The 18,883-nt window shown below is 40.7% G+C and overlaps 1 protein-coding gene across 8 annotated transcripts in view; it reads left to right on the top strand.

Moving 5' to 3' along the window:
• Window positions 1-18,883, top strand: part of kcnab2a (potassium voltage-gated channel subfamily A regulatory beta subunit 2a) — a 43,745-nt gene that overhangs the window by 20,236 nt on the left and 4,626 nt on the right. For 7 of the 8 annotated variants that reach the window (XM_049734000.1, XM_049733995.1, XM_049733998.2 and 4 more), the window contains 10 exons: window positions 13,605-13,648; window positions 13,921-13,958; window positions 14,060-14,139; window positions 15,967-16,011; window positions 16,470-16,514; window positions 16,653-16,696; window positions 17,023-17,109; window positions 17,824-17,909; window positions 17,998-18,118; window positions 18,198-18,292. In XM_049734000.1, the coding sequence (XP_049589957.1) occupies window positions 13,605-13,648; window positions 13,921-13,958; window positions 14,060-14,139; window positions 15,967-16,011; window positions 16,470-16,514; window positions 16,653-16,696; window positions 17,023-17,109; window positions 17,824-17,909; window positions 17,998-18,118; window positions 18,198-18,292 (685 nt within the window). Of the gene's footprint in view, window positions 1-5,751; window positions 6,522-13,604; window positions 13,649-13,920; window positions 13,959-14,059; window positions 14,140-15,966; window positions 16,012-16,469; window positions 16,515-16,652; window positions 16,697-17,022; window positions 17,110-17,823; window positions 17,910-17,997; window positions 18,119-18,197; window positions 18,293-18,883 lie in introns of those variants that run through there. The other variant, XM_049733994.1, reaches the window with a different exon arrangement.

Raw genomic sequence — 18,883 nt, 5'->3', positions numbered from 1 at the left:
TTTTCTGTTTAATTATTATCATGTCTGAGGGCTTCCTTGGCAAAAGGTATTACAATTACTTTTTTTTTCTTGTATTTGTTTATGTTTGAGAATTTCAACATCATGATTCCATTTACACTCTTTTGTAATAATTACTCATTTGATGAAATAGCCAGTTTATTTTTTATTTATTTTGAAATGTTTTTTAATTATTTTTATTGTAGGTAGATCATTTTGACATTTTCGAAATAGCTGGCATGCTGAAGAAGTGTGGGCCTCCTGAACTATACAGATTTATCTTGGTGTCCTAGTTCACCCATCTTTGTTAATACACAATATGCTAAAATGGAGTGCCGAAAGGCTTGGCTTACCTTACATAATTGCATTATATAAGGACAAAGGGCTTCCCTGTCCTCTTTTTGCATGTCTCAGCACCCCTGCTCTGTTAGATGTGTCATCTGGGACAGCGGCAAGTCCTCCTGTGCTCTGCTGCACACATCTGCAGGGATATCTCACATGCTCTCCACAGATTCACAAATTGACGCAATGGCTGCTCACAGATGTGACTAGCGTGTCTCCCTTGCATCCTATCAGGAGTGCCCACATTTGGTGTGTTATTTGTTATTTTTGTGTTGAGTCTTTTTAACTATCAGATGTACAATGAGCTACGTTTAACGTTTTGTGCCATTCACTTTTTTTTTTTAAGTCAAAAGGTGCTTTGGCTGGCTTGAATGAAGGAGAGTGTTTATTTTGATTTTAAAAAATTGCCTAAAATGGCAAGATACACAAAAAAATTGACATCTGACTTTATCATAGTATAAAGTAATGCAGTCCTTTTACGTTAACGTTTCAATTTGGATGGATGCCTACTTTTTATCCACCAGAGGGTGCTACTTTTTCACATCCAAACCATGAAGAATGTTGTTTTTTTTATCATTATTTTTTAACATGCAGAATGTTGCTATTGATTTTGATAAATCAGTGTTGCTTCTAATTATGCCGTTTTGCCAAATTCTCTTTTTCTTAGAGGGGAGGGGGCACAGACCCATTTGGCTTGGTACTCACAAGCACCAATTTATGTGAAATTTTCTACTGTATTATGTTTGGTTCCAAAGCAGGAATTTCTAAGTTTTGACTTTACGAGAGTGGAAGAGTTGGCGATTATCCATGGTGCTGAAATGATTGTCCTGGCAGATATTAAGAATGCTTAGCTGGCCCTTCAGGGTACATTACAACATCTGTCAATCATTGCTGTCAATCTGTCGGACATCACGTTACTTTCCTTTAACTCCGTTGAACCCGCTTACACTCTTGCTTCACATGTACAACACACACACACAAGTTCCATCCCCCACCTCAGCGATTCGATCTTGCAAGGTTTCCTCAAATCCTGGTGAGAAAGTATAAGTTAAACCTTCAGTTGGACAGCTGGCAGACGCTCACACATGATAGGGCTTTAATCCAGAGTATGTGCCGCACTAGTAATCACCTTCTGCCACATTTGATGTCCTGGCCCATTAACTCTGCCGAAGCTTTCTTACAAATGGATACAGAGATACAAGATCGGCTCAGAGAGAGTATTAACTGAACCAGGTCAAGTGCGCCATACACATAATAATAGAAAATAGCAAATTATAACCATCCATCCATCCATCCATCCATCCATCCATCCATCCATCCATCCATCCATCCATCCAGAAGAAAGAAAATATTATTTTTAGTATTGTCATATTGTTTCTCTATATGTTTTGCTGCACTCTTGGTGTTCAAGTATGGATAAACTACTATATGGCTAAATAATGCTAGTTTTGTTAGCCCGTCTAAGATTGAAGATCATTCAACGGTTCTGCCAATACATTGCTAGGGAGGATACATAGTAAATCTGCATTGTTTCTTGTAAATAATAGTTTTCAGACCAATTAGGTGAACTTGGATCAGTCCCCATGGCATTCCTAATGGTCTCTCTCAGCACAATAGCTCGGAATCTCTGCTGTAAGCAACTTTTCATGCGCTGGCATGCAACAATATCAAATTTTGTTGCATTTTTTTTCCTGCCCATCTTCCATTATGACGCCGTGGGTGCTCTTTGCATCAGGCCTACTCTCGCTTTTGTCAAACTGATTCAAAGAGCCAGTGCCTATTTTTAGAGATAATGCTGCTGTTGTGCTGAAGGATGACAACTCGTGACAGTGCTCCCTCTGTGGTCAGAGTGCCTTCTAAACACTCTGTCAATTAAAGCGGCCATTCTCTCTACGCTTGCCGTTTTGCCGCTTGCACGGGAAAAGGGTTAGGAGGGTGGGGGGTGTCGCTCGTCGGAGCTGTACCTCCTCCTGTGTTCTCCAGTGGCTTCATTATGGTACGGCGTCATTGATTTGTCAAAGGGTCGCCGTAGCGAACAGAGGCTGGATGCACGGTGAAACGGAAGAATGTCCATACAGTAGTGTTCATTGCCGCACTGTACACTGCATAAACAAGGCTTTTAAAAATATGAAAATATAATGAAATAGGGAATATATTTTTTATTAATATTTTAACTGTATTTATACTTCCTTACACCCTTAGAATTCGGGTTTTATGTTTTTTTTTTTTGTTAATTTTTTTAATAAATTTTTTGGTGTTAAATCCACCTACACGGTGACGCTGCACAACCTCGCAGCTGTAGGAAAGGACTAATTCCGTGTGTGAATGCGTAGGTGTGTTGTCATCAAAGTATGGAATTTCTTATTGAATTTAAACTTACATTTGAGCATTAATAAAGAGGCTTTGACTGAGAAAAATGCTTGAAGAAAATGAACTGCTCTTATACTTCATGATAAGAAGAAATATCTTGGCAGTCACAACAAGCTTGTTTTTGCCTTGATCCATAAAGAGTGAAGTAACACATGTAGATAGACAGTATAATAATAAACACATAGATAAGTTATTATGCAAGCAAAAAGAAAAAAACTGAAACTCTTTCATTCAAATTGGGTATGTCACTTTTGTATGTTTTATTACAATATTTTATTAGTTATATTTTTCTTAAAACAACAAAGTTCGTAGAGGCTGGAATGGATTAATGGCATGTTCATGTCAATGGGAAAAGATAATTAGCTAAATAATCATTTTGAGTAACAAGGAGCCTGAAAAAAGTTTCAACTTTTATCTCAAGTAATTACTATACTCAATCATAGATTTTAGTTCTTGTCTTTTGTTGAAATTTGCACATAAAATTTGGACTGCGGATGCAATATTGTGTAGCGGTAGTCGTGATCGAAAAAATCTGTGCGTCTGTGTATGTTTGTGCGTGTGCTGGCACATGCACATATATGCAGCTTGTTCCCTTCTCTTCCTCCTCCTCCGCACTGTGAATAAATCGGGGGCCCTATCGGTGTTCTGCATTCGCTCACATTGTTTGGGAGGGATTTTAGCAGCACAGTCGATTTTCAAATAACCACCAAACAGGCAATTAAAATGAAAAAAAAGTACAGGTTTGTTCTGTATTATTTTTTTTACTTCTCTAAAAAAAAGTAATATTGCGGGCTTGATAGCAGTTGCTTTGTTACGTTGTTGCACGGATATGAAGTGAGTTGTGCAATGGCCTGGTAGGAATTCTGAGTCACCTAAATCACGTGTGTCTCATTAGCAATTTAACACATGCACTCTAAGTGATTATGCAAAGATCAGAATAGCATGTTTTGAATACTCTCCTATCAAACCATGAATTAATTTTATGTATCCTGCAGCGCTCCAAAGCATCTTTATTACTGGGTGTGAAATAATTTCCCAATAGTGGTGTTGTAAAAATGTATTTTATTAAAGGGTGCACAAAACTATCTGGATTAAAAAATAGAAAACATTCATTTTATTTAGGGAGGGGTTTGAGAAGATTTTATTATTAGTGTCACTGGTGTTGTATATTTCACTCGCCTAACTCACAGCAAGCAGCAAGTCAACAAAGGCTGCCAAGCTGGTCTTTATTGACTGACTGCTTAGCAGTTGAATTTATATGCTCATTTAAACACAGCGCGCTTTCACACATGACCCCTTTATTATCAATGAATATTAAAACTGGGGGGAGGGGGTTCGCGACAACGATTGCTTTTTCTGGCGGGAGTCAAATAGCCGAATAAAACACCCAAATGAGGCGCAAAATGAAAAATAGCTCTTCTGTTGATTCATTTAGGCGATGGATTACTTGATGGTCACACGACGCATTCCTGTATTGATTAATTTATCCTCCATTGCTCTGCCGCTCAATAGAGGTGAAGTTTTTCAGATGCAGATTAAAAAGGGTTCAACAAAGGATTTCTAGGAATTACAAATGACTAAGTCAACCATCAATGGGTTTAGTATACTGTGTGTAGAGTATATTGCGACCCACAACTAGATTATCAACTAAGATTAGTCTCTAAGTGATGTGTCTTAGATTCCAATGTATGCCACTACTGTATCTGTGCCGCCTTTTCCTCTTGTCCATGACCCCCCCCCACCAACTCTCATTAAATCCCCTCCATGCGCCGACTCCTCAGGCCCTGGAGCTGACTGGAATGGAACGTGGCATCACATTTCCACTACCGTTGTGGCGACTCTAAGCGCCAAGCTCTGATGCGCAGCAGCCTTGAGAGTGAATGCTTTTTGTTCACTATAATTTGATGTTGATAGAACCCTTCATTCAATCTGATGTTTGGCACCCATTTTATGACTTGAAGGTAAGTGTAACAGAACATGCACCCTGCCGTGTAGATTCCAAATCCGAGTTCAGTCGAATGAAAGCCTTCAAACCGGGTCTCTATCTGAGGCTAGGCGACCCAAACAAAGGTCATAGTTCCAAGAATAGAGCTGTCAGTTAGCAACAGTTTGTCTGCCAGATTCCATTGATAGAGGTGGCCTCTATAAGTGCTTCACTCTCCACATCTGCTCCTGATCCTGATGGCATCTTGTTTAATTATCTGCTTGCCACACTAGCTGCTCCACTCAGATAAGCTCCAGTATTAGATTACTAGCAGCGCGCAGCTCATCCACTCGGCACGTCAATCTGCCGCCTCGATTGCATCCAGCCCAATTACGCCGATGTTTACGTTCAACATCCAAGCCGTTGTCTTATTCCAACAATTTAATGGGGGCCGAGATTACTCCTATTGTTTTTCAAGATCAATTTGTACTTGGCGTTTATAGCAAGGTTATGGATTACTTGAGCTTTATTTTCCAACATTTGATATACTCCCACAATGGGTTCAGTTCAAGTGATCAAATAATTCAGCTGAATTTGCTTTGTTTATCTTTGTGTTCTGATTTTGGTCGATATTTTAGCCAATTTTTGTTTTCAGAAGGTTTCGTTCCAAATCCATAGAATTCACTCAGGCCTGAATGTTTACGTTTGATTTTCCTTATTTAATATTTAGAATTTAGTTTATCCAATTTGATATTATCTCAACAACCTCGGTCAAACAGAGGGACTCGTTTCTGTCCGTCACCATCTTGCTTTTGGCGTATATTGTTACAGATAAAGTTACATAATGAATATTTTATGGGCAGTTGAACAGTCCCTCGTGAGGGAAGTGACGGGGCTGTTTGTTTTCAAACTCACTGCAGGGCAACGCTCGGACACCAAAAAAGTGTTCATGAAAATAACGCCGCACCCTTTCTTCGAGGAGCTCTTGTCAACACAACAGATTTCAATGCCTTGCAGTCTCACGCTGCCTTGACTGTTCCTCCTCATATCCCTCCCACCACGTTCCCTCCCTCTCTCTCTCTCTCTCTCTCTCTCTCTCCTTCCCTTCCCATCGCTTGTGCACCGTGCCGCTTCACGATCAGCACAAAGCAGGGAGATGTAAGTTGAATCGAGGCGACGGTCAGAGAGGTGACAATGAGGTCGGGCGGGGGAATAAATTTCCAGCAGCCGGCCCGACTGTCAAGGTGGACTCGGCAGATGTGAGGATCTTGCAAATTTGTGCTTTTGTCTCGTGGTTTGGATCTTTACATTGCCATCATTTTTAAAGAGCAGGCAGCAGGGAAGGTGTAAAACTCCAGCTTGGAGCTCAGCCTTGAAAAGAAACTGACGGACTCTAAATTTCTCATGAGTATCTGAATCAAGAAAGACCCTCAACAAGAAGACCACCTTTTTGCTTCATACTTTGTATACTTTTGTATCTGCCTCAGGAATATTGCGAGCTTGTCAGTCCATTTATCAAGCGGGAAGTGAGTTCTAACACAAGCAAGGCGTGTGACACTTGCCCCAGGGACAAGGCCACCTTTTACAACTAAACACCGTCCCGGACCAGAAGAAGCCTCACTCTCGCAGCTCATCCACTCGCAGTTCATCCAGTCGTTTTAAAGAAAAGATCCAAGATGCAGGTCTCACTGGTGTGTACCGACCACCGCGGCGGTGTGAGCCGCACCACGGAGGACCGGCTCAACCGGCAAAACGCCAACAGCCCCGGCACAGGGACGCGAAGCAAATTCCGAGCCGTGGCCATGGTGGCTCGAAGTCTTGGTCAGCTCTCTGTTCAGAGTGTGCCGTCTTCTAGCGAGCAAAGCATGAGGACCGGCATGAAGTATAGGTATGTTTGATAAGGCATTTCTTAGTTGGGAGTCCACAACGGTCTTTTTTTTCCCCCGTCTTGTCCGTCAAAACTGAAGTCGACAACAATCGGGGTCACCAAGAGGGCTTCCGTATAAACATTCAGGGAATGGTTCCTCGTGATGAAATAATGGAGACAGAACCCACTTAGTTCTCGGAATGTTTACTTTTGCTGTCATATTGATTACCACACGATGTAATTAGCATTACCCCAATACAAAAAGACCGTACCATACCATTGTTTTGTTGACTCAATTCTGGGTCATCATGACGGATGCTAGCCTACATTTAAAACGGTATGCCATAATTTACCTGCGACGTTTGTAGTACAACGGCCAGAATATAGAAATGCCGTCTATTCTATTCACACTAACCTTTAAGGCTAATAACAGGCCTGACAAAGTGCTTCAGTTTGTTAGGAAGTGTTTTGAAAACTCTGTCCACAGGTACATGGAATTGAGTGTATTTTTAAAAGCATTCAGGAGAGTCTTACAGTCCTTTTTTGTTGTGGATGCCGCGCAAAATAAAACTATCAGATGCATGCGCAGTGACTGCAGTACGTTTCAGTTCTAAGGTTGGTTCCTCAAAGGCAAGTTTTCTAGTGTTTGTGGGCAAAGGTATTGTCAGCGACGAGAAATTTCACTTAATCGGTCAGGAAAATATTTGATGACTATAGGGCTGTTGCGGTACTATTGAAAATTTTTAGCACTGATTATTGTAGTGATATTTCCATCCCACTAATTGAAAAATTGGATTAAAATGTATTTGACATTAAAATGTATTGTACTTTTTTTCCAGATTCTTGTTTATTAACCATTTGTTGTTTATTTTGTATTTTTTAATGCTTAAGTAAAAAACAAACAATTGGTACCATGAGACTTTACAAACATACTTTAATGAATGTTTTTCTATATACTATGAACAAATGTTTTGTCATATATATTTAGGCTCGAAATGAACTATTTTATAATGTTGTCTATTGAGGATTCCTTTCGATGTTTTTACAGTATGCCGTGCATTTAAATTTGAACAAAATATTTTTTAATAGGCTGTTGTCTCAAAGATGCACATTAGTTATTCTCGCCAGCCTGGCTGAAGACACATCACCCTCCTTTGCATTTGATGCGCTCGGGGGCAGTGATGCCATGTTGGCACAATCGAATTATTCAAGCTAATGATATTGAATGAATAGAACCAAGTCATCCCTCGAGGGTGTTGTCTGCTGTTTGTGTGCTGTTTTGCTTCTGCGCTTTTGTGCAAAGCACTCGGCGTTTGCACGCTGGGGCCGGAGTTGAATGCAATGCAGCCTTGTGTAGGCAGCTCAAGGTTGCTTGCGTGCGCTGTGGGTGCCGCGCTGTGCTCATAAGAATGAAAGAGCAAGGATGAAGAGATTGAAAAGCAAGTGTAGGCACGATGCTTAGGAGTCATCTGTGATCTTTATTAGTCAATTCATGTCTCAGGAGTTGCTGTTAACTTGGCTATCCTTTCTTGGTTTGTCCTCGAGCATGGAAGACGTATTTTGTACGTATAATTAGTATTGCTGTTTTTGAACCTCGCTTTTTGTTAGTTTTTATATCATTGTGTTTTTGCAGTTTTTCTCGCCAACATTTTGTTCCATTAAAAAAAAAGAAAACGCTAAGTCTACCAACAAAACAAAAAAAATCAGGATTCCCCACATAAGTTTGAGACCCCGTTTATGGGCCACCTAGAAACGTCAATAAGTAATAATGATAATAATTGCTGTTCTATCTGCTTCATTAGTCATTTTTATTAATTTTACTTAAGGTTATGTAAAACTCTATTTATTCTCTGTAAAATCTGTTGTAAATATTTTCAGCTGCCTAAAATAAAATGATTGGATTCACATTATTTTCTATAGGTGAAGTTTCATTAGGTGGGCATCAATTACTTGTGGATTTTGCTATTTTTGGCAGGGCTCAGTCCAATGTGGAGATTCACCATGCACCTTTTGCACGTTAATCCAAACTGTATAATAGCTGTGTGGAAATCAGATGTGCCTCATTTGCATAAGGTCCTCTCCGTCGTCTTCCCAGCATTGCAGCCTTGAGCTGCCTTGATTGTGACAGTGAGGCTGCATTTACGGGCGAGAGCGCAGCCTTACTCGAAAGGACCTCCCCTGCAGGATTGAGGGGGAAAATATCAAAGTGAATGTCTTCTCAGGCTCCAAGGGGGTACCTCCCCGCAGACGGAAGCATTCTGTAACGCGAGACTGGCTCTTCTTGACGTACGGGCTCAAGAGATGCACTTCTCCTGGAGAAGTAAATAAAATGCCTTCTAGTCAGTGCTGAATTAATGACGCACAAAATGGTTTATGTTTATTTAAAGTGGTCCCACTTGGGTAATCGGAGAGTTGTTCCTGTGATGCCCCTGCGGTTTGTCGCTTTCAACCTGTGTCCTGTTCGCCATACGACGCACATGTACAAGAGCATGGTAATGTTTTTTCTGCTTTTGAATTCCGTAGACCTCAACCAAGATCTCAGCCACAAACCTGAGGCAGATCTGAATATTTTCTTATAAAACACCTCATTACTCTTTGTTGGCTACGGGGGGGCATATAAATTAGACTCCTGCCTCATTTGAATCATAAACAATCATCTACAGTAAATAACAAGGGACAGAGTAGGAGAATAAAATTTTCAATGAACCCAACAAGCATGTTTTGTTGTTTTTTTTAAATGTGTGAGGACGCCAAAGCACGGCGAGAAGTCCATAAAAGAAGACCTAAGTGAAAATTCCAATCCTGAATCTCTTGACATACCAAAACACTAAGACCCTGTGCCCCCTCTCGTCAAACAAGGAAAACACAAATGTTGCCCTTCAGAGAACATTACGAAGGAAAAATTTAATCAAAATAGCACAAACAAGCCCACAATGAATCTCTGACCCACTTATTGAGAATCATTGCTCTAATGTGCTTGTCATCCCAAAGCCTATTTTTGTACCCAGCATTTAATGACAATTGTAGTTACACGAGAACGTCTCCATTGGTTACTGTAAACACTTCACGAGAGAGGCTCATTATATCGAGTGGCGCACACACAGCAAATGTTCTGCCATTGTTGTTGTTGTGAATGTGTCGTTTTTGATGTTTGTGAAGGTTTTTAAAGCAGTAAAAATTGACTCGTGGACTCGTGATTTGCATGTCTGCCTCACAGTTGTGAGCGAAAGCTACTTCTTGGCAACTGGTTAGTTATATTCCCCTCTCCAAAAAACACATGTAGATAGATAGCACCTTCATTTTGAAGTTACTAAGAGGTGTGTTCCTATCTATTATTAACTTCTGTTGCTGAGAATGACTGCTCACACAAAGTAGTGACAAAAAGCCTGTAGGTGTGAAATTTTGGCCATGGTAAGTGTGGGTGCATGCTGGGACATTTTCCCCGTCATCAAGGCTTTCCGCCTGCGCTCCCGCAGCCCAACACGCCGGCCGGCTACGCTGATGTAAATACGCCGTGACTCTTACATCCAGAGTGCTCATTTCAAGCCTCCACTTAGGTGCCATCTTGAAATGTGCACACCATTTTCACCATCTGTTTGCTGTGGGCATTTTGTGAAGTGGCCTTGCCATGTTTTAACAAATTTTCGTTTCTCTAAGAGCTATGATTATTGTGGCGTATCTATAGTTCCCTCAAAAATTGGTTCCTCTTGTCTTTCAGATGCTTGAAAAAGTAAATGCCTTTCCCCCAAATAGAAACCATTTTTTTTTTTCAGTTTCAAAAACCAAAACAGATATTGAAGAATTAACTTTGGAGTCACTGCTAATCAAAACAGCAGCACCATTGCACATAGGCTTTCATCAAGAAGAGGAAGTTAATTCATTCAGGTTAGAGACTTGATTGTTTACATACTGACATTGGAATGTCTCCAAAATTCAAAGCACCGCAGAAAAAGTGTTGTTAATAGCCGCCCTGACAAATTTGAATGGTCCTAAAATGTTATTTCTAAATGTGTGTTCAGTTCACCGCACTTTTGCAGTTGAATAAATAAACAACAACTGATATGAGGATGCCTGCATGTGACTGAAACTAGTCCTGTTGTAGTGTAAAGAGAAACCGACACAGCTGTTCATTCTTTGCTTCACTGTTTAATTAGTGCTCGTGTGTGTGTGTGTTCAATGTTGTCTTGAATGCACTACAAATAGCTTCTGCATATTTATCATTGCTACTCTTCAAAGCCAATAAGCTGTTTGTCCCCTTAGTATTGCTTTTTGTAGTCCCAACAGTTTGCCTTGTGATACATTCTAATAATTTGTGGACTTGATGTTCGTAATAAAATAACTGCAACGGCTTATGGCAATCTTTTCCATTCATATCAGAAGAGATCTTGATGGAATTTACGAGAAGATGTTCAATTGAGGCAGCTTGAACATAAACACCTTGAACAAGTGTCAATTATAAGCACCCGTAAGCGGCACGAGAGCTGCTGGCATTCTGCATTGTTATGTTGAAGAGACACCTCTGAGGCTGTGATAATAGTTATTCTTGGCAAGAATCACTCAACATGTTCCTCCTTGTGGCTTTGTATGTTCATTTATCACTCTATCTTGCCACTTTCAGACATGTCATTTTTAACATGGTTTTTGCGAGGGTTTGGGTCAAAGCTCTGTTGCTAATAGGAATAATTTGTGAGTAATGGAATGCCCCACCAAAATTTTTTTATTTCAATAGAGATGCTTTTTTATTTTCTAAACGTTTTTTTAATGTTTAATTTTTATTATTATTATTACTTTTTTTTTTAAACATCTGCCATGTGTTCAGCTGTTACGGATAAGTCGAAAATGCTCCAGAGAGGACATTCTGCATTCTAGGTTCACTTGCAGTTTGCGAATGAACATTCTATCACGCACTGGACCTGTCCATCAGTACCTGAGCTTGTTGTAAAGCGGAAACAACCACAAGAACGGTGAACCACAAATAGGCATGGCTTCATTGTATTACACTCCGCAGTCTCCAGTTTGCTGCAGTAGCCCTCAGCTACTGTTTGTCACCTGAGTTGGGCCAAAGTAATTACTAAAGAGGTTGTTTTCCACCGTGAGGGTTTGTCAGCAAGTCAGCATGCTTCCTGATCACAAGACTTTGCCCCCAATGCTACTTTTGGTGCGGCTGTTCTTTTTACCGGGCCTGTCTCCTTCATTATTCAGGAGGCCGTGAGAGCGATGACTTTACTGTTGTGATTCACTTCTGCTGAGGCTCAGCGGGAACCTGAGCCCAGTCTGCTGTCGTGCGGGCCATGCCGGAGGGTCTGTTCAAGGTCGCCCGAGCACAATTATCGAGCATGACGATGTGCTGACAAAGGGACAACCTCGGCTTTGTCTGACGTTCTCCATGTTCTGACACAGGGTGCTTCAAAATGCTGGAATTTTAATGGTGCTTTGTCAAGGTCCAAAAACAACGACAATTTATTTCAAGTACGTATGTAGGTTTTGATTTAAAACCAATTAATATTGGTTTCTATGTACATTTCAAGTGACACATATCTATGTAACTATAAGAAAAATAACCTTCATGTGCAGCAATTAACTGCAAGCATCAACATGGGTGGAAACAAGAAGATATAATATTATTATAATATATTATAATATAAACACTGTATTGAAGGTTACAAAGGAGTGTAGTTGGTCTGGGCTGACTCTTCCCACCATTTATTGAAATGAGGTCCTCCTGTACATCACCCCATTGGCCGCATTATAATAAATAACTTAATAACTCCTGTCAATTTTCATCGAAGTACATTTTTCCCTCCTTAATGTATGTACATACATTTGCATTTAACACTAAAAAGCTCTTTAATCTCACAGGGATTTTAAATTTAGCATGACAATATTTTTAAGTGAAGACAAGCTACGGCTTTTTCGCTGCTTATTTAAGGGAACACACAGAAATTTAATGGAGTAAATAGTTAGCTGTAACAAAAACAAACATCCCAGTACATCATCTCAAATACGTATGCTACAAAAACAATTATGGCCTCGTAATCTGCTTTTGGTTCCCTTTTGATAATGATGCTGAGTGCAGCATCCTCGGGGGGTGTTTTCCACATTGAAATAAAAGGAAGCTAATTAAAGATTAGCTACGCTTTGCCGGAGGGGATCGTGTTAACCTTGTCACCGCACGCACCACAAAGGTTTGCAGTCTCTCTGGATGCTTTTGTCCCTTTTCTCTGGATTAACTCCTGTCAGCTACTAAATGTGACGCCGTCAGATAAGATAACCAAGTAGGAATTTTTTTGCCGACGCAATGAAAAACCCACCAAATTTCTGACTGCATATCTTTTGGACCTGGGCTTTCAGTACGGATTTAAGTCAGCTAAAAGGAATTTATTAAGTTGTGTGGCATAACTGAAGTACGAAATGGAAGTCTTTATCTTCTTCCAAACGGTTCTGAAATCTTTTAGCATTGAAATCACTTCGCCAGCCACTTTGGGAAATTTTAGCTAATTTCGATGGACCTTCTGATTGTCTATTTTGTAAGTGTTGCGTCGCTGCATATTTCCATCTCATACACCACGCCATGTGTCGCTAAGTGCAGTGTGAAGCACGAAGAGGCAAAGGACCATTCATTGTTACTTGGAGCTTTCATTTTCCTTCTGAATTCTATCTTGGCTTTACAACACTCACAAAAGCGCCGTTAAGCTCCGTTGTCTGTTCTACTATTGTTTCTCATCCAGCGTACTTCCATACAAGCTGCGTTACAAAAGATATACAGTAGTAGATTTCCTCCCCCACAATCATTTCGACTCCCGCACACGTTACATCATCGCTGATGAAACTTTTTTCCTGCTTTGCCTGCTTACATTTTCTGAAAAGGCTGACCAGAAAACCATCATTGTTTGATGATGTCTCAAGGCTTTTATTTATCTAAATTACACTTGAAATCACTCTTCAGTGGGTGATACATTGTAGCTGGACAAGAGATAGGCTTTGACTTCTAAAACGGGCTCTTTTCATAATCAAGGCTTTGAGATGCACCGGAGTGCAAAAATAATCTATCAATGGTGTTTTAGTGCAACATTAACCTCAGTATTCTGTCTTGTGTCCTGACAGAAACCTTGGGAAGTCGGGTCTGCGTGTGTCCTGCCTTGGATTAGGTAAGAGCCAAACTGCAAGAGAGGGGTTGCGGTGACCTGGATTCATTGTGTAACCGAGTCATGGCGGGAACTCTGAGTTCTCTCTCATCAAGTGGCGTCAATAATGGTTATTATTTTGAAGACCGGTGGAAAATTGTAAAAAAGTCTGAAGGGGATATAAATTGGCTGAAGTCATGATTTTTTTTTTTTTTGTCATTTTTTATGGCTGGATGGTCAGTCTTTGCAAACCCCATCCACGGGCTACTAATCTGTTACTCTCTGTACACGAACAGGAACATGGGTGACGTTTGGCGGACAAATTACAGATGAGGTGAGTCGATTATCTGTGAAGACTCGATTTGCGATGTGGCGTCGGTGATCTTTCATCTCTCCTCCGCCTTTCATTTTTTGCCCCTTTTGCTTTCTCAACAGATGGCAGAGCAGCTGATGACTCTGGCGTATGAAAACGGCATCAATCTGTTTGACACGGCCGAGGTCTACGCTGCTGGGAAGTGAGTGTGCGCCTTCGCCTCCTTTCAAAAGCCGCCGCCGCCGCCACGTGACTGATTAAGTCGGCGAGGCAACAGTACAGCCCGATCAAAAAGTAGCCTTGATCTCGGTTATTCACCCCAGCGAGATACATTTACCATCTCGTGATGTGTGCTGTTGCATTTTTTTTATTTTTTTTTTGCTCTTGGTGATAAAGGAAGTTCCTGCGTCAATATAAACTGGATATTAGTCTTACAAGCGCCGCAGAGGCTTTGAGCAAAAAAATGTGCAAAAGGCAAAAGTCAGATGACACGAATGTAAGCGGATTTGTTTATCTTCCAGTGCGAGACTTCAAGTAAATTCACACTGTCATTGTCAACCCTTTTTATTTAGGCCATCTGAAATGAGCAAAGACAGTGCTACTATTACAGACGTAATCTCAATTTAATAATGTTTTAACACTTTTTCTCTCACTTGTGCGGATTAATCTGGTTGTAATCCGGTTGATGTAATCTGAAGGATTAACATTTTCACATGGTGTCCTTTTCGTTTTGTTTATATTTCCTTAAGAATCATCTTCGTAGAGTAAAGAAGCTAACGTTGACATGGTGTATTTTAGTTCATTTGTACCCGCCACGCCATTGTTAACCTCCTCCATAAAACTAAATCTCATTTTTGCACCAAGCAAACACACAAAATGCTATCTGCAAGGCAGGTGCAAATATTTACCGCAACTGACTATGTGGTGTTGCACAGGTATTAATCCTGACAGCTTCAACTCGTGAAGTAGCATGGGGGAGAGATTATGTTGCACACATGACACATGCAGCACGACTGGGTGGAAAAAGCGCTTTGAGTTGAGGCGTATGTTTTATTACATTGTTATTTTAACAGCGCTTTTGGATGTTTTTCCACATTTTTCGCATGACACAAAACGCTCACTGAAAATAGTTTTGTTTCTCTGGAATGAAAATTAATATGCATAGTCACACGAATAATAAACACTCCCTCCGCTCGGCTCCGCTCACCGGGGCTGCTGTTATCAGCAAACACACGTGGCGCTTTTTTTTTAATTTCCTTCAAATACGTCATAATTGCATGATATTATGTGCTGAGCCAGCGACAAATCGGATTTGCATTTACAGAAAAGCAATAAGATATTATAAATTCATGGCTAATACATATTTCCCTCTCTGTTTTTCTGTGGTAAATCATAAGAAGATATAATGTGGAGGGGGAAAAAATATTAATGGACTGATGGAAAAAGGCTATAAAGCTGATGTTTGGGCTCATAAATAACTCATTTCAGGGAAGGAGCAGAGGGTTGTATTGCGTGGGTGCGAGCACGCACATACACACACAAACACACTATTTGCGTTTGAGTTTGCAAGGGTCTGACAGTGAAGGATCTCCCACATTGTCTCTGCTCTCAGCCAGTACCACAACACTATACAGTACCACACAAAGACACAAAATCTGTGCTACTGACACAAAGAAACAATATATTTTTATTGATTTTTTTTTTAACAGTCATAATAAGTGAACCGCTGAACTCTTAAGCACCAACGTGGCTGCTAATGAGTGACACGGCGGCCGCACCACAGCACAGCTGGGGCCGGAACCTGGCAGCGTTCTCACACATCGTTCGCATACAGTATTTATGCCAACATTTACACTGTTATTATTTGCTGCCGTTCAGTTTTTGTGTTTGACCTTTGACTATATTGATTGCAAATGTCCCGGTGATATTTTTTTTTTTTTAAAAAGGGAAGAGCATTGGGGGTTTTTTTGTGTTTGCTAATTTAGGATCATTATTAGCCACAATTTCACCACATCTTTGTGTGCGGCAGGGCTGAGGTGGTGCTGGGGAATATCATCAAAAAGAAAGGATGGAGGTAGGAGATGCAATTTCTTTCTTTTTTTTCCTTTTCTCATTTCCGTCTCACCAGCCTACCTATAATCTTGTCATCTACTAAAATTGCACATATTGGGAAGGCAGTGTGTTGTGTGAACTGGAACCATAAGGTAGGATGATGAAAGATCAAATGCGGCATGCCCACACGGCCGCGTGCCTCCTATATAGACATTGATAAATAAACCGACTCGAAGGAGCCTTGTCTTCTGCTCGGTCCGCCCGGGCCTGGCACTGCTCGAGCTTTGTCAATTTATACCCGCCTCCACCTCTCATTCATGTAAGCTGGCTGAGTTCCGGCACTGTGGGTGCATGTGACACTCAAAGGATGAGGTAGAGAAGAGCGGGATTCTTTGTCAGTCCGTCCGTCTTCAGCGATCGCCCACTCGTACGGAGCAGGCTGTAACCTTTGGTGCTGTGCTTTCATTCTCCACTTTGCAGACGCTCAAGTCTGGTGATAACAACAAAGATCTTTTGGGGAGGAAAGTAAGTTGAGAAAGCCTCTTTAATTTGGCGCTGATGCTCCTGATAGCAGGAAACTGTGACATCCACGTCGTTGTCCTTCACTTTTAAATCACATTTCAAGAAACTGAAATTTGTTTATTTTTTGCTCTCTTCATGCAGAGCCGAGACTGAAAGAGGTTTATCTCGAAAACATATTATAGAAGGTGAGTTATGACATGAATAAACAGTGTCCTCTGTTTTGAATGATCCTAATATAGGTTTTGAGGTTACCAAAGGCAAACAATAAGCTAGTTTGCACTGTGGCGTAAAAATACAGTACAGTACTTGAGTTAACCCTTTTTTTATTTCTTAAAATTGAATTAATAAAGGTGTTTTTTTATGATGGCAACAAGCTGGCTTTTATTTAGTTAAAAATAATGTAAATTGAACATTATGAGGTTGATGAAATTGTGTTTGACTCTAGAGTCCACCTGAAGAAATGCTAAAAAAAAAAAAAATCATACAAACTATTACTATTTCTACTTTGCAGGTTTAAAAGCTTCTCTGGAGCGACTGCAGTTAGACTACGTTGATGTAGTATTTGCAAACAGACCGGACCCCAACACGCCTATGGAAGGTAATGGCTTTTTTTTTTTTAATAAATGTTTTCCTCCACAGTGGGAATGAGGCTGTAGTGGCTGGAGACCTTTTTGAAATGGCAGAGTGCAAAATGTTTGTTTGTGTGTATGAGGCAAGGAGGGAGGGAGGTGGGGGCGGGGTGGGGTCTCAGATGGTCGCTCGCTCTCCATCTGCTCCTGTCAAGAGCTTTCTCTTTGGGAATGAGTTCAATCAGGGGTCGTCCGTCTGCCTACACTTGGGCGATTCTTCCGCGACTCTGTGGAGGTTGGAGTCAGAAATCATCAGTGAAGTTCAATTGAACAAAAGAAATAGGACTTTAAAAAATCATTTGTCTTAGCCAGTTACAAAGAACAATCTATTGGAGGCAGAAAATATTTCACAATGAAAAGACAAAAAGCAAATTTAAAAAAAAGTTTAATTTCACATTTGGTTGGTTGGTTGACACTCTAGAAAAGTTAATTTTTACATATTGATTTTTTTTTAAACTTGCAAATTTTGCATCAAAATTGTATGATTTTCTTTCTTAAAATAAAACTTTATGTTTTGATTCCCCCTTAAGCGAAAAAATAATTTCTCAGTATAAACTAGCTACAAATTTAAATTACTCAAAAAAAATTTATTATTATTATTCAAACAAATGTAATATAATTCTGAATGACTATAAGTCATTGGCAGAAGTCAGTGACCCCATTTCTTTGTGTCTTCTGTGCAGAAACGGTTCGCGCGATGACCCATGTGATAAATCAAGGCATGGCCATGTACTGGGGGACATCCCGCTGGAGTCCCATGGAGATCATGGTGCGATTGCCCGCGCTCTGGAAAACATGTCCATGCTTTTACGCTACACTTCATCTTGTGTGTTGTTGTTTTTTTTTACCCCCCGAAGGAAGCATATTCCGTGGCGCGACAATTCAACCAGATCCCTCCGATTTGCGAGCAGGCCGAGTATCACATGTTTCAAAGAGAGAAGGTGGAGGTGCAGCTACCTGAACTATTCCATAAAATAGGTGAGACTCCTTACGACAAGAGTTCTACCTGGACTGGATGTTTTTGTCACCATGATGACGTTGTCTTGTCGTCGTGCAGGTGTCGGGGCCATGACGTGGTCGCCGCTGGCCTGCGGGATCATCTCAGGGAAATATGACGGAAGGGTGCCCCCGTACTCTCGGGCCTCTCTGAAGGTAGCTTGTCGTGGTCCCTGTGCTGTGCTGGTGTTCACCTCTTGGCAAGCTTTTCTTTCTGGTCGTTGGTCCTTGCAGTTTGTTTATTGTCTCGTCACAGTGGTACAGTGGCGTGGTGTGTCCTTTGTGGCATGTTCCTGCAGTGACTCGATGTGCACCTTTATTTCCTGTGTGGAATGTGCATCTTCATGCTTGGCTCATGTCTGTGGTTCTGTATTTTGTATTGTTTGAATGGTTCCATTTGTCTTGTAAGATCACAATAGCCACGGTACTGAATTGGATTTTGCATTGGTTGTTGATCTTTTTGTTTTTCCTTCAAGGTTTCAAGGATTAGGGTTGGGAGTTTCAGTATATGTGCAAGGTCACGGCCAGTGCTAGACAGGTTGGAGTTTGGGCTAGTTAGAATTGGAAGTCTTGCTTAGAATTTCATGTCAGGGTTACAGTTTATCGATTAGGTCAAGGGTGAATTTGGGTATCAGGTTCAGTGTTAAAAGTAAGGGAAGAAAATTCGACTTAGGTTCAAGCCATGATATATTAGCGTATGAAGTTAGGGTAGGTTCAATTTACTGTAGGACCCAAATATATTTTATG

The sequence above is a fragment of the Syngnathus scovelli genome, chromosome 11, assembly GCF_024217435.2.
Source record: "Syngnathus scovelli strain Florida chromosome 11, RoL_Ssco_1.2, whole genome shotgun sequence".
Classification (NCBI taxonomy): domain Eukaryota; kingdom Metazoa; phylum Chordata; class Actinopteri; order Syngnathiformes; family Syngnathidae; genus Syngnathus; species Syngnathus scovelli.
This window is presented reverse-complemented; position numbering and strand designations above follow the sequence as displayed.